At 36.4% G+C, this 14321-nt stretch overlaps 2 protein-coding genes across 3 annotated transcripts; both read right to left on the bottom strand.

Annotated features, from left to right (window-relative positions):
* Positions 1-2181: 2181 nt before the first annotated feature.
* On the bottom strand, positions 2182-3442 carry LOC106382492 (protein LIGHT-DEPENDENT SHORT HYPOCOTYLS 1). The gene has a single exon (XM_013822517.3). It carries the CDS (start codon positions 2910-2912, stop codon positions 2337-2339), a length of 576 nt encoding a protein of 191 aa, XP_013677971.1. The 5' UTR covers positions 2913-3442; the 3' UTR covers positions 2182-2336.
* A 7217-nt stretch (positions 3443-10659) lies between these two features.
* LOC106382493 (putative protein FAR1-RELATED SEQUENCE 10) lies at positions 10660-14020 on the bottom strand. 2 transcript variants are annotated; one of them, XM_013822519.3, is made up of 4 exons: positions 12837-14020; positions 11805-12248; positions 11115-11730; positions 10660-10989 (listed from the first exon to the last, which is right to left on the bottom strand). In XM_013822519.3, the coding sequence occupies exons 1-3, from the start codon at positions 13860-13862 to the stop codon at positions 11146-11148; spliced, it is 2055 nt and encodes a 684-aa protein (XP_013677973.1). In that variant the 5' UTR covers positions 13863-14020; the 3' UTR covers positions 10660-10989; positions 11115-11145. The 2 variants fall into 2 exon arrangements, with proteins under 2 accessions (XP_013677973.1, XP_013677974.1); XM_013822520.3 differs by having other exon boundaries at positions 11119-11730.
* Between the last annotated feature and the right edge of the window lie 301 nt (positions 14021-14321).

Below are 14321 nucleotides of genomic sequence, written 5' to 3'. Positions count from 1 at the left end.
TTTGAGAAAAATAAAAGAAAAAATTGGGTCCTATCGATCTTATTGTACACCGAGCCGGACAGAATTTACTCGGTTCCACGTGCGATTGGCTTTCGAACCGGGACCACTATTTGAGTAAAGCCCGCTGGAGACGTGGTACGCATCGGGTGCACTTCTTTCATAGTCTTTTTAATCCAAACCGTTCACTTTTATGTAAATTTGAGAACATCGTACCAACCTGTCGGTTGTTTGGGAATTCCTATTTGTGTCTATCGAAAGAGGTTTGATCTTCTCTGATATGTGAATCCTAATGATAATTTTTTTTTTATTGCGAATATTTATCTGTATTTCTGTATGACAAGTTGAAATTTCCATTTCTGATTCCTCTGATTTTTCAAATATGTCACGTGAAGAAATCTAATCTCAAATATCCTTGCTGTCCTTGTTTTCTTGTTTGTTTGTTTACTTTTAGATATTGATTGATCCATTTTAGGTTTAGTGCATTAATTTGCTATACTACATCCTCTAACTCTAAACAAATTTGTTTATTACGGTTTTGATATTTGATAATACAGATCTACATTTGGCAAAAATTAATGTATACAAATATCAATCTTTTTATTTGCTAATCAAAACCAGAAATTTCTATCAAAATTTTCAAAAAATATAACTAGTTCCTCAGGTCATACAAAAACTTAATATTTTATAAAGAAGTATACCGACAAAACAAGAATTTCAATTTCAATAAGGATTTTAATATACCGTCTTAAATTGGCTTCTCTTCCAAATAAAATACTTAAGAAAGTAAAATGTTTGCAAAATACCAATTTTATAGTGCAATTTAACCCTTTTTAGCATATTGAAAAGTTGTACGTTTGAAAAACATGTGTGGGAAATTCGAATGAAATACTATACAGGTTTTGATGATATTTCCGAACTTATATCATTTAAACTATTTACAAAAACTTATATTTAATTTAGCTTATCTTTAATCAAAATATCATTTGGTCAGGACTACTGACAAGTGTGTTAAAATGAAGATACCATTACATTTCGAGAATAGATTAAATGAAAGCTAAGACCAACATTATCGGCGTCTTAGCCTGATTTCTGAAGAATATTGGGTCGAAAATTAAATAAAAAAAGCTTAAATTACAAAGAAACTGAAGTCGATTGTCCTTAATTAAGAAGTTTTGTAGATGGTTCTTAGTGCCAGCTGGCTGAATGCGATTGGGTGTGGAAGTGGTGTAGGGCAATGTCGTTTTGCGGTCTGAAAATCAATTGCATGTTCTCCCGACTCTCTCTCTCGATGGCGAAAGAGTTCGACAGAGATCGTCCCCCCATTTCATCCCGATTTCAAAATCCTCTCGGGTATTTTAAACCGATCCGTTGTCTCACAAAAAATCATACATTTGTCTCTTAACATAAAAATAATAATAAAATAAACTAATGACTTAAAAATTAGTCCTATCAATAATGTTGCTCTGAGTCTGCATAGTCTGGTTCGTGAATTGTGATTCTCTGACTGTAGACGAAATTTTCTGATGTTGCACTAATCGTAATAGTACACATCGTTTTGTCAATTAAGTCCTGGTTTATTCTCCTAATAATGTTCTACCTTAGCGAGATCGTTGTAAGAAAGTTTTATACGTTGAACAAAATGTAGAATAATTGATTCACGAGGTGGCTCATGCTAATAAGTGACTTTGAAAGCACAAACAGTGAATTCATGAACTCATGACAATGAAAATAATAGTAAGCATTTAATGAGAACATGTCAGATGGCTTTGCTCATCAAATTTAGGACTACAATAGCTATCAACCTATCACGGTTTTGTTTATATCAGTGAGACGAGTTATTAGTATATCCAAATGATTGACCATAAAGTAATCATATACATACACATTCATGGATAAAGCATCTGCATATATCTATTCTTTCATTTACAGATTCATATCTAGATCATGGAGCATATATATCAACATCGCATGGAAAGAAATGATTAATACATCGTCTTAAACTCTAACAGAGTTATACATCAAGGTGCCTCCAATATCACCATTCATCATACAACATACTAATATAATACACATGAACCCTAACTGTATCAGTAATCAACATCAAATTGTCATCAAGCCGATGGTTAGAATTTAAATTTTCAAAAACACCAAAACACAAAGGATCAAACACTTCAGCGTGAATAATCATAATTAATTTTATTCATAAACAACTACAAAAGCAACAACAGCATCCGAGGATAATTGCAAAGAAGTAGCACATAGAGAAGCAAATTTAAGACACAATACATATTTAAGTGGGGAAATTTTATATAGATTTTTTTTATATATGAATACGATCATACTGTTGCACCTGAGTAATTAGCCATCATAGACTGACCTTGTTGCGGCTGCTGTTCTTGTTGTTGCTGCAGCTGAAGAGGCGGCTGCGTTTGCATTTTCAGCCTGTTGACTCTCTTCCTCTTCTTCTCGTAGCTAACACCACGAGCTTTGGACTGGAAGTCTCTGACTTCACGGAGGAATAACCTGACGGCGCGTGAGCCAAAGGGGTTAGCCTCGGGAGGGCCACCGTTCTCCTCGTAGGCGGCACGGAGGCGGCCGATTAGGGCGTCGAGTGAACCCCAGGCTTGTCGGAGAGGGCAAGGGCAAGGCGCGGGAGGGTTTGGGAGGCCGAAGAAGGCGCAGTTTTGGTGGTGGACCTTTGTTTTCCCGAACTGGTCGAGGTAGCGGAGGAACTCTAGCACGTGTGCGCCGCTGCACGACGGAAGAGAGAGCGGAGGACGGTGGTTCCGGAGGTATTGGCAGAAGGTGTTCCAGTCACGGCGTTTCTGGTTCTCGTACCGGCTTGAGGAAGGAGGTGTTGATTGTGTCAAGGTATTAGGGTTCTTGTTTGCTTGCTGTGAGATCAACTCCATAGCTTGTTTATGAGTTTGGGAAGTAGAAAAAGATGATGAAATCGGATTTAGGGTTTTGCTTTTCTTATATGGATCAAAGAGATAAGGTTCTTTAGATTATTAATCAAATTAAATAAAGAGAAAGAGAGAAGGAAGGACTTAGCTGCTTGTCATGGTGAGATTACTATAAACAAACACATATGAGCAAATATGGTGAGGCAAAGAAAGAATAAGCTGAAAAAAGAGAGAAGTGAAAGTTTGTTTCTGCTTATAGAAAAAGAAAAGAGTGAGATATATAATTGGAAGATATCAAAAGTTGGATTTTTTTTCCCGTTTATTATTTTATAGCTTTTCTACTTTGGGAGACGGTAGAGAGCAATACACAAAATCACACTTGTCAAGAATAAAGAGTGAGTAGCTTCAAGACTCGAGATCATTTTAGGAGGTCATTTAAAGAGATAGATACAGAGCAGATGAGTACAACATAGGAGAGAGAAGAAAAAAGAGGAGACTGACTGTTACACAGCGTATAAAAGAGTAATTTCATATGTGAAGAGAGAGAAAGAGAGAGTGACCAATGGGTCTAGTGGGGAACTTGAAGTTGAACATTGATATGACATGAGGAGGAAGAGTCTGTGTTCTTTGCAGCGACATTTTAATTATTTGTTTTCACAATACTTTATGCGATTACTTTGATTTCGCATTATTCTTGTTTCCTCCCTCGTTTTATTTTCTTACTTTTACAATGACCTCGTTAATATATATACTCATATCTTATATTTTTCGGAAATCATCGGTTAAAAACTCAGAATAACATTTTTTAAGAACTCAATCATTTTTTAAATTAATTTCTTTAGAAAGGAAAATGTACAACGCTTCCTTTGTGACAATACGAACACGAGTAATTAAACTCTTAGATTCCTTGGAATACCACAGTTAGTAATAACAAAAAAAATTATATATTTATAGGTTTTTGTTACTATCATTACCACACCATAATTGTTTTGCATGTTATCATGTTACCAGTCGAAACCTTATTTTGTTTGCTTCAAGTTTAATAAAGTTAACCAAATAATAGAAGTAAGTAACGTATAAACTCGTCGGTCATGTGTTCGATTTCTGATAAAACAAAATTACTGTTATTTGGCATTGAATCATGCTTTAAACCTTATTTGAAAATCCTAAATCATGCTATTCATCAATATTATTTCTATAAAAATTTGTTAGGATTCGTCCAGATACTTCCGGTTAGTAAAAAAACTCCGATCTTTTCTTTTTCGAAAATCGTAGGTTATAAACTCAGAATAACATCTCGTTAAGAACTCGATCATTTCTTAGATTATATTTCTTGAGAAAGGAAAACAAACAACGCCTCCTTTGTGATATGCGTTAATGTCCACCCCCAAGTAATTAAATTCTTATTTTGTTTGCTTCAAGTTGAATAAAGTTTTACGTGCACAGCTTCATCTCAATGGTAAAAGCTGCCAACCGAGCAGCGGCATTAGTAGTCGTGATAAATAGAGCTAGACATTTTATCCGTTAAATTTGATTCGATTCGTTATTCGTTTCGATTCGATCCGAAAATTTCGGATATTCGTAAACTTTCGAATCAAAGCAAATACTAAAAATCAATATCCGTTAAAATCGAAGCAAATCACAAATATTAAAATTTTAGGAAGGAAATATCCGATTCGATCCGATCCGAGAATATATAAATACATGTATATCTTGATTATATTTAAAAATTTTAATGTAGAAAATTATATAATTATTATTCTAACGTATGATTTGATAAATTCTATTCACATTATTACTTATATAAAAGTATTACATAAAAAGAACACATTTATGATAATTATATTTTTTCTTAAGTTTTGTGTTATTATAATTGTTAACTAAGTTCAATTTTTTTTACAAAATATGTAGATTCACTTAATTTTTATCATATATATCATGCAAAAAAATATTTTACAAAACAAATTTTGTATCAAAATTTTAAGATTATTTGTATTAATCAAAACATATGAGATATCCGTAAGTATTCGTAAATATCAGCAAATATCTATTTATTTTCCGGATATCCGTTTTTCCGCATATTCGTATTTTTCCGAAGTAGAGCAAATAAAAAAATTAGATATACGTAACATACGAAACAAATCATAAATACTTCCAAAAATCCGGATATCCAATCTGTGCCCAGGCCCTGTGGTAAATTTGGCAATAACTCCTAGAGTAATTTTAGCACCAAACTATTTGGAAAAATCATTGCCAGTATCTTTAGTTACTGCTAGTTTGTGGTAGCGACGAATCAATAGTCTACAGCTTTGTTTGACTCTTCTAAAAGACTTTATCGTGTGTGAATGTTTGTTAAACCTTCGTTTTCGTAGTGTTTTCCTTCATTTGGCCCTTCGCTTTCTTCATAGTATAACTGACAGATTAATGTCTAAGTTCAATTCATCATCCTAAACACACAGCCATCATCAAAGTGTATTTACAAAAATGATTACCTTTAACAACTTTCGTCATTTGAGTTTTGCACTTTGAAACAATCACAATTATGTGAGAAGTTTGATTTGAATTTCATGGCATATAGGTCTTTTAATAACAAACGATTTGGCATTTTGTGACATTAATCATCCAGTATTTATCACGATTTCCAGCTGATATTTACAACATGTATGAAATGAAATCTTAACTCCACATGTTACGCGGGAAAGGTTTAGCGAGCAGTTTTCTATCAGATTTTATGGCGTGGTTACTTAGAATTTTTTAGGATTGATTATATGCTAGATTTGTAGAAGATACTAAAAGATCGTGTTTTATCCGATGATAATTTTCTGAAGTCCCTATAGTATCGCAAGCAATTATGAATTGACAGAAGTTTGGATCGTGACACAAAGTGAGTTTTTTCTTTTGTAAAAATGGCGATGACATTTAACTTTGGCACATGTTTGTAAGAATTTATGGTAGAAAAAAATAATAATAACAAAGAACTTAAGGCTGCTGGTTTGACTGAAAAGAAAAACATTTAAAAAGACCTACAAACTGATGATTGGACCAAAAACTTCATAACAGACAATGAAAAGAACGTCGATAATATATAGGAATTCCTAACACCGTAAAAAATTAAAAAGCAAACCAATCGCTGACTGCCACGGATTCGAGATCCGTCAAAAGTATAAAAAATTCACTAAAATCGATTTTTAATTAGTATTTTTTGTAACTGATACTTAACTATTTTCAATTGGATCAATTTTAGTTTACACTGAACTGATATATGTTTTGTTACCACTATTCATATATGATGAAAGTTTTAAACCATATTAAATATATGTTGATCATGTCAGTATTAGTAAAATGTACTTAGTGTTATAAAATAATTTTTTTTTTTGAAAAACTATCACAATGTCTGATTCAAGTTTGAAATGCTTTCAAATAATGTTAAACGGTAACAAGATCGTTGTTACTAAACTACCATTTAAACTGTCGATCCAAATTCTGATTTTTAGAATAACTGTGACTGTTTCCAAAAAGCTTAAACCCTAGAAATAATGTTTTACCACAACCATGCATGCAACCATATTAAATGTTATGAGTTTTTACTCAGATTTCAATTTCAATTGATAAAAATGGAGTAACTCATTTTATTTTACTCTAAATTGATCTTGTGTTTTATACATGTAATTCTAAGAAGTATTTGTCTTGGAAAAATGTATATGTATGTATTCAGATAATTTACAGATCATCCAAGAAAAGTTTGGCATCTACAATATAAGAGTGAAAAAATAAAATTGTCAATAAATAATAAAGTAGACATCAAACATAGGGGGACTTTTAAACAAGAGGTAGAGCCACGGAATGGCGCGTGAGAATCCATTAATGTCAGTGGGAAGCAAGAAGCAAACAGTGTTTTGATTTGACACCAACGTCACGTTTACTGATCTCTTGCTGTATACGAACTCTGTTAATCTCGATTCTTAAATGTGATTTTTTTGGCTAAAGAATCACTTCAAATCTTTCCCTAAATCACGAAACACACATGTTGTATATATATATATATATATATATTGAGATCTCCATAGGAATGATAATCCAAGATAGAACATTCTACGGGGAACAGATTTCCAGCCTTTGGAAACTAAAGCCCTATCAATATCATACTACTATGGATCACTATAGGGTTAAGCTTTTAAGAAACATTTGTTGGTTAAACCTAGACTATTTATTGTTTAATTTTCATCTTTTTTTAGTAAAATACCATTGTTCCATATTTGGCAAAATAGTATAGTATATGCTCTTCACATGTATTTATGATTCCCGTCCCCCTTTCTTGTGTCTCTCTTAGGGTACATTAACCACTTGATTATTTTTCTATGTTAAAGAATTACCGACATTTTCCCAGCCAAAACAAACAAAGTATTGGTACACATCCCATGTACATACTTGACACTTACGTACATAAATATGCGTACCCCTATTAAATGAGAACTAGATGTCCAAAAATATTTACATTTTCGTCGGACATTAAGGAGTTCTTTTAAATTATATAGAAACATTGTACACATGTAAACATTTATTTTATCTTTTAGAATGAACGAAGCAACCAACAAGTGAACAACGTATGACAGATACGCGAGAATGGATGTTACACGCAGGCGTAACAAACACTCCCGCACGACAAATAAATGTTCAATGTAGCTCGACATTGTTGACAAACAAAAAAAACGTAACGAATATTACAACAACTTTATAGCCATTCTATCATTTTCTAAAAGATTCTTCTTTTTCTTTTTAAGATCCACCGTTTTTACATAGTACTAGAAATTGCCACTTTTTCGTATTTGTTTGTCTAGTCCTGTCCGTAACTATGGTTTGGTGTATGAAACTTCTCCATCAATACCTAAAATATTGTCTGTAAATGATTTGTTCGTAAATCACACGTGTGTACATGCGTAACGCTTGTAATAGACTAAACGTAAGAGCGTCTAGTCGCTTACATCAGATTAAGTTTTGATATATCAAGTTCAAAACATACGATCTATACGTTTTTACAGAAAGATATATAAATTATAATTTACACTATTTTGTGAAAGTGGTAGATCAACGATTTGTGTTTTTTTAAGAGAGCGTTGAATAAGTAAGTTTTCATATTATGACCAAATTTGCGTTCATTCAATGCTGTGCAAAAATATAAAACAAGCAAGTGATGGTAATACATCCCTACTAATTATCCAGTGTTTAAGTATCTAATTAAGTCTGAGAAAATACGCATAATATATGCTCATTAGTTTTAATCTGATTCAAAAATAATTTTACGGCCTGAGATTGTGATACCAACCCATCTTTTATCGAGTCAAATACGTGTTTACAGTTTTTAATCCTTTGTTGAAATCTTTACGGGAGAGTTTGGTGTTGTGGAAGCTAAGAAAGAGTGGAGTAGATAGCTGGTTTTACCGGGTTGGGATCAGGTTGTAGCGGTTTGGAAAGAAGAACTACAAGAAAACAAGGGATATTCCGGCGGAGTTCCCAATAAAAAAAACTCGGAATCGACTGTTTTTTTGTAGTGGAGTGGCGGTTTCGTTTAGAGATGATAGGAAAGTGTTGGCGTGGAATCGAAAAGAAGAGGCAAATAGGCAATCACGGTTGTGATGGATAGGGAGATGTTACAGGCTAGAAGCTGGGTCGCTCAAATGGTTGTTGGAGGTTCAAATCGGATCAACCAAAGATGTGACCGGTTGGTCGATATGGTCTGAAATCGATTGTAAAACCTGAAACAAATGAAAGATGAATGAGATACGAATGTTACGAAGAATAAACTAAGATAAATAAATAAAGGAAAATGATAGATATGGCGGAATCAAGCTGCTGGATGTGTATCACTCTCAGCTTGATCAAAAGATTGATTGAAGTGGATTTGCGGATGAATGTTTGATTGAATCTCTCAATCTGATGGATGATGGAAACGATGTGATTGACTCTCTCAATCTGTGTACTGAGCTTGTTTGATTTGCACAAACAAACTAGACTCACGAAATCAATAGAACAACAAAGAATCTCTCTTTGAATCCTAAAGACCGATATTTTATACAAAGAACAATCTTTGATAAAAACTGAATAAACTTTTTATTAACTTGGTGATTGAGGGTGATCTTTACAATGGACGACAATGAGCTTATATAATGCTCAGATACAAGACTCTAAACGTTCACAAAAGAAAAGAAAGGAAACAAATCAAAACTAAGCAAGAAATCGGAAACTAGCCGTTGGAGCCTTTTGTGGGATTTTGGCTCCAAGTAAAAAATCTGATCTTTCTTGAACCTGGACGGTTTTAGAGGATAACTAAGCTTCCTGGGAACTTTCTTGACTGCTTGGAATGTGCTGAGGTCGTGCATAAACTCAAGGAAAAAGAGCTGTTGAAGTTTGAATGCAAGAAGCTCCAAATAAGGCAAGTTGGAGTTAATGGGGATCCTCCTGATCCTATGTTGGCTGGTGCATGGTATGAACTTGTGGAACTCCTCTGGCTCGTGCATAATGTCTCCTGGTAGCTTTGGTTTAGTCAACATGTCTTCTGGTCGGAGCTGATTGGGTTAGAAGTGATTAAACCGAAAGATTGTCCAATCTTTCCATAAATGGCTCCGGGTGGGTTTGAGAACTTCTTTAAGGATCCGCCTGATCCTATGGGCTCTGGTGCAGCTAAGGACTTTTGGAATACCTCCTGATTGGTTAAGATGATCTCCTGGTTCCCATAAATAACTCTGGGTCGAACCAAACTGAATTGGTTGAAGACTTTCCATAGATTGACGTCGGTTTGGCCGGTTCTGGGGAATTGATCATAACTCCTAATTTCCGTGGCTATTTCTCCTGATCTCGGGCTTTCTGGAAATCTGATAAACTCCTCTTGACTACTATGATTGGATTTGCTTCAGGCCGCTTCTTCATTGGGCTTGAATCCTCTTCTAAAGTCGGATACTCGCAGATGGACGGGCTGAGAAACTTTTGACTTGTAGAATTCATAACTTCTGTCTCCGTGAATATTGGCCCAATTCCAATTGGCCTGGACTCCTTCTTGAGTTTAGAATCCATAACAATTAGCCTCGTCATTTAAACCCTACTGGTTTGTAAGATATGACATTTTTAGTACACATATGTCCTGGCTGGCGCCTTGGCTGGTTGAGTAGGGCTTTGGGTTGACCTCTGGTTCGGTTGCTGATCTGATGGCCGCATCAGGAGAAAAAGGTGGTGGAAGCTGAAGATGGACACTATCTAGTTTGAATTTGGAGGGAGGAATCAATGGTTGTTTTGGTAGTGAGGCCGCCGAGAGATGATGATTGGCAGATAAATGATGATGTTGTTATTAAAAGAATACAATTTAGAATATAAGTAACTTCCATATAACAATACTTCATGCTTTTGGCAAGTATGTGATTCCTTTGTTTGATACATATATCTTCTCGTTTTTGTATCGTCTTATCAGAGCTTATATGCATATGATTCTCACCATAGTTTAGACTTGAGCTACATTTTCTGCAGCTAAGGCCTAAGGATATCGTATAAGGGGTTAAGGGGTAGGTGGTGATGACTGAAGACATTGCTATTGCAGCTTCTAATACAATGATTCAGATATTGCGTGTTGTAAGAACATTAAAACCAAAAAAAAACATATGTACTAGGAAATAAAACGAGAAGGGTAGCTTATACGGCTTTAGTTTCCTTCAGGCTTGTTCTAGTCTTGTTTTGTGGTTAAATCCATTTTAGTATAGAATGGATTGATGGTTTGTAATGAACACTTGTTTTGCTGTTTAAGTGAAATCTACAGATGACAAAAAAAAAAGACGCAAAAATGCAGTTTACAAATCTAGTAAATACAACATCAGTGATTGAGCATAAGACAAACTTTTCCTTGGTGTTCTTCTCTAACTAACTAACTACCGTTAGGCAAGAAATGCATCCATTAAAAGCTTTAAAACCAGTCTCAAAAGACCACTGTGATACATTAGGCACAATGTGACATAGCAATTTTCTGACCTTAAGCCTTTACGCACGAAACAGAACAGCTGCATCTATTTAACTGGGAAAGATCAAACGCTACCAACTTATCCTGTCAATGAAAGGTGGAGAGAAATAGTTTTTTTTTTCAGACAAGTCTTGTTGATAGTTATGAACAAACGTTTCTAATAAAGACGCATCTCATGAGTAAACACAAAGAAGACAGGAAAAACATACCTACCCTCCTCCAAACATTTCACTTGCTTGATTAGCAGTCATGAGTGATACAAGTATTAGCAGGTTCAATATTCCTTACACGATCGATAAGTGCAGAAAGTTCTTGGTTAGTGTAATCAAACCGATCCTTTGAGACCATAGACTCCGTTAGGAGGGTTTCAGTAAGCGACTGAAACGTTTGAACACAGTCATCGCCAATACCCATACCATTTTGATTCTCTTCAGTAACAAGGGAGCTTTCCTGCCTCCACCGCACCAGAAAGTACTGCTCCGGTATATGGAAGCAATTCTTCACGGCCAGCACACGAAGAGAATGCCTGCAGAGGATTCCCGAATGCTCAAACTCCTTGCACGAACAATGGATCTCCTCGTTTTCCAGGTTCCAGAACACACAGCATTCCCCTTCCATTTTCTTGAAGTGATGCAAGATGTATGGACCGTTGGCCATCTCGGCTACCGCATACTGAAGAGACAGAACCATCTCATTTTGTAACACGCTGAATGCATAAGGCGTCAGAACTGCCCTCGCGTGATCTTCCATAGGCATACATGTTTTCATGGTAGGATAAGGAACTCGTTGCGGTATTTGCTTGGCTAGACTTGCAGCAACACTGACCTGCAAGCTCTCTAGAATAATGAACCCACGGCAGTAATTAAACTATACTGAAATTGAATAATGAACTCACAAACCTCTTCAAGTAATGCTTGCATGCATGTTGGTTCTGCGACAATTCTTTTCAAGAAAGAATCTATAGACATACTAAACTCAGGGGTCATAGTTTGAGCTAAAAAATGTTGTCTGACACAACAAGGCGACCAGGTTGCTCTGCACGAGTAAAGCAAAGCCGCATGCCTATCTGGAACAAGACCAAACCGGGAGATAAGTAGATCCCACTGCTGTTCAAATTCATCAACAGTCCCTGCCCGGCACAACATCTCAAACCCAGCTCTAAACTCATCATAGTGCGACCCAAGAGCCTGAGAAAACCAGCTTCCTAGTTTGGAGACAACGTGCCACATAAACACCGCATGGTTGGTGTTTGGCAGCTCCCTCTCAATAGCATCTTTAAGTCCTGTATCTATATCCGTCACTATTGTCTGAGGATGCCCTCCCCTCATGAAACGAACAAAAGTCTGTACCAAAACAAAACAAAAAGTGAGAGCATGACCACAACTAGGCCTGGGAAAAAATGCCCGAAGACCTGAACCGGAACCGAACCAAAATACCCAAAAACGGAACTGGAAGGAAACCCTTAAATATCTGAATGGTTCCTATATTTCTATATCTGAAATAAGGACCGGAACCGAATGAAACCCGAATATATAAAAACATTAATTATATATTTATAGTTTAAAAATCTATTATAAAGTATCCAAACCACTCAAAAGTATCCAAAAGCATCCCAATATTTTTATGCGAAATATCCAAAGTAATCCAAAATATCAGAAATTTTAATCTGAATCATGCTTCGATATTTTACCCAAAATACTCAAAATAACCGAACCGGACCGGAACCAAATGAGAACCAATTTTTTTCCAGATATTTTCCAGTTCCTAGTTTTACTATCCGAACCGACCACCCAGAACTGTCTGAACCGAACTCGAACCAAAAATAGGTAGGTAGTAAATGGATCCTCTAGTCCCTACCCGAACTACTCGATACCCGAATCGAACCGAGCCTAACCACAACATATCTTGAACATTTACAATAAAGCACAAACCTGTAAAGCCCATGTAAACGAGCGGCAACTCTCATCCTGAAGCAAAACACACCCCAAAAGAATCGCATTCCCATTGCTATCCATCCCAAAGAACACCCCAAGAAGCAAACCATAAGTAATCGACCTATAACTCGTATCGAAAACAACCACATCCCCAAACATAGAGTACCCCTGAACACACTCCCCATACGCCCACGCCAAGCTCTCGACTTTCCCGCTCTCATCCGAAGTAAACTCGTAAACAAACCCAATATCCCTCTCAGCAAACCCCTTACACGACTCCAAAAGCTCCATCAAATCACTCTCCCTTTTCTCGTTAAGCAACGCGTCGCTCTCCTGAACGCTCTTCTTACACGCCCTCACGAAGTTCCTAACGTCCTTCTCTATGAAAGGTAACTGCACGCCTCTCTCGAGCTCTAACAGCTTCACGATCCGGTTCACGGGGAAACCGGCTTTGGAGAGCAGGAGGATCCTCTCCTGATCGGTTTGCTGGATCTTACGGTACGCAGGGAGGAGCCTCACCTGCTCGTCTTCCAGAAGCTCGTGATTATGAACGTTACTAAACTGCGAAACGTACCACTGAGTCGTCCCTCCTTCTGTAACTTCTTTGCTTAGATAAAGCTTCGCGTCGCATCCGCAGCGAACGGACTTGCGTTCGCGCGGATGCTCGACGTTGGCTTTCTTTCTCGGCTGGTTGAATCCGGAGCGGTAGCAGACGAAGTCTCTGCGGTAGACGCCTAGGTTCTGGCTCTCGGTGGAGCGCGCTTTGCGGATTGAGAAGCCGGTTTTTCTGGCGAAGGCGGTGTAGTACTCGAAGGCTTCGTCGTCGGTTCTGAAGATTTGGCCGACGTAAGGCGTGGAGAGTTGTGGCGATGGTGATGATGGTGATGTTGATTCGATCTCGGTTTTGGTTAAGTTGTAGGTTGTCGTTGATTCGTCTCCTTCGAGGCGGATGTAGCACTTCCAATCGCCGCAGGGACACTGCTGGCGACGGATCCAGATGTTGTTCAACGGCTTCGACGCCATCGCGGGGTTGTGAGTTGATTGCAATCGGAGAGGGAATCTAATGGAATTGAGGCTAATAAGAGGTTACTTACGGTTTAGCGTCGTCGACATCAGTGCGCTTGCTTCTCAGATTACTCTACCAAAAGAGACGATCTACCACTGAAGGAACAATAAATCTCTTAAGGGCTATTGGACAAAATAAAATACATACAAAATTCGAAAAAAATTCGAAAAAGTCGATTTTTTTTTGAAAATTTCAAAAAATATAAAAATAAAATTTCAAAATTAAAAATAAAATAAAATATTTTAAAAAATTAATCCAATTATAAACCAATAAATATATATAATATAATAACTTGAATGGTGATACTAGATTCTGTTTTCTTGGTTTTTGATTTTTTTTTTTAATTTTTGATTTATTAATACTTAACTTATCCATATCCGGATCCGGGGATCTCGGATATCCGGGTGTCGGATATC

The sequence above is a fragment of the Brassica napus genome, chromosome C2 (genome assembly GCF_020379485.1).
Source record: "Brassica napus cultivar Da-Ae chromosome C2, Da-Ae, whole genome shotgun sequence".
In the NCBI taxonomy this organism is placed as follows: Eukaryota; Viridiplantae; Streptophyta; class Magnoliopsida; order Brassicales; family Brassicaceae; genus Brassica; species Brassica napus.
The sequence above is the reverse complement of the archived record's forward strand: the minus strand, read 5'-3'. Positions and strand labels throughout refer to the sequence as shown.

Coding starts and splice junctions, on each gene's coding strand:
- LOC106382492 (XM_013822517.3), bottom strand. CDS start 2,912: ATGGAGTTGATCTCACAGCAAGCAAACAAGAACCCTAATACCTTGACA.
- LOC106382493 (XM_013822519.3), bottom strand. CDS start 13,862: ATGGCGTCGAAGCCGTTGAACAACATCTGGATCCGTCGCCAGCAGTGT. Junction 12,249..12,836: donor CGTTTACATGGGCTTTACAG/GTTTGTGCTTTA, acceptor GTTTTGGTACAG/ACTTTTGTTCGTTTCATGAG. Junction 11,731..11,804: donor TGCAAGCATTACTTGAAGAG/GTTTGTGAGTTC, acceptor GAGAGCTTGCAG/GTCAGTGTTGCTGCAAGTCT.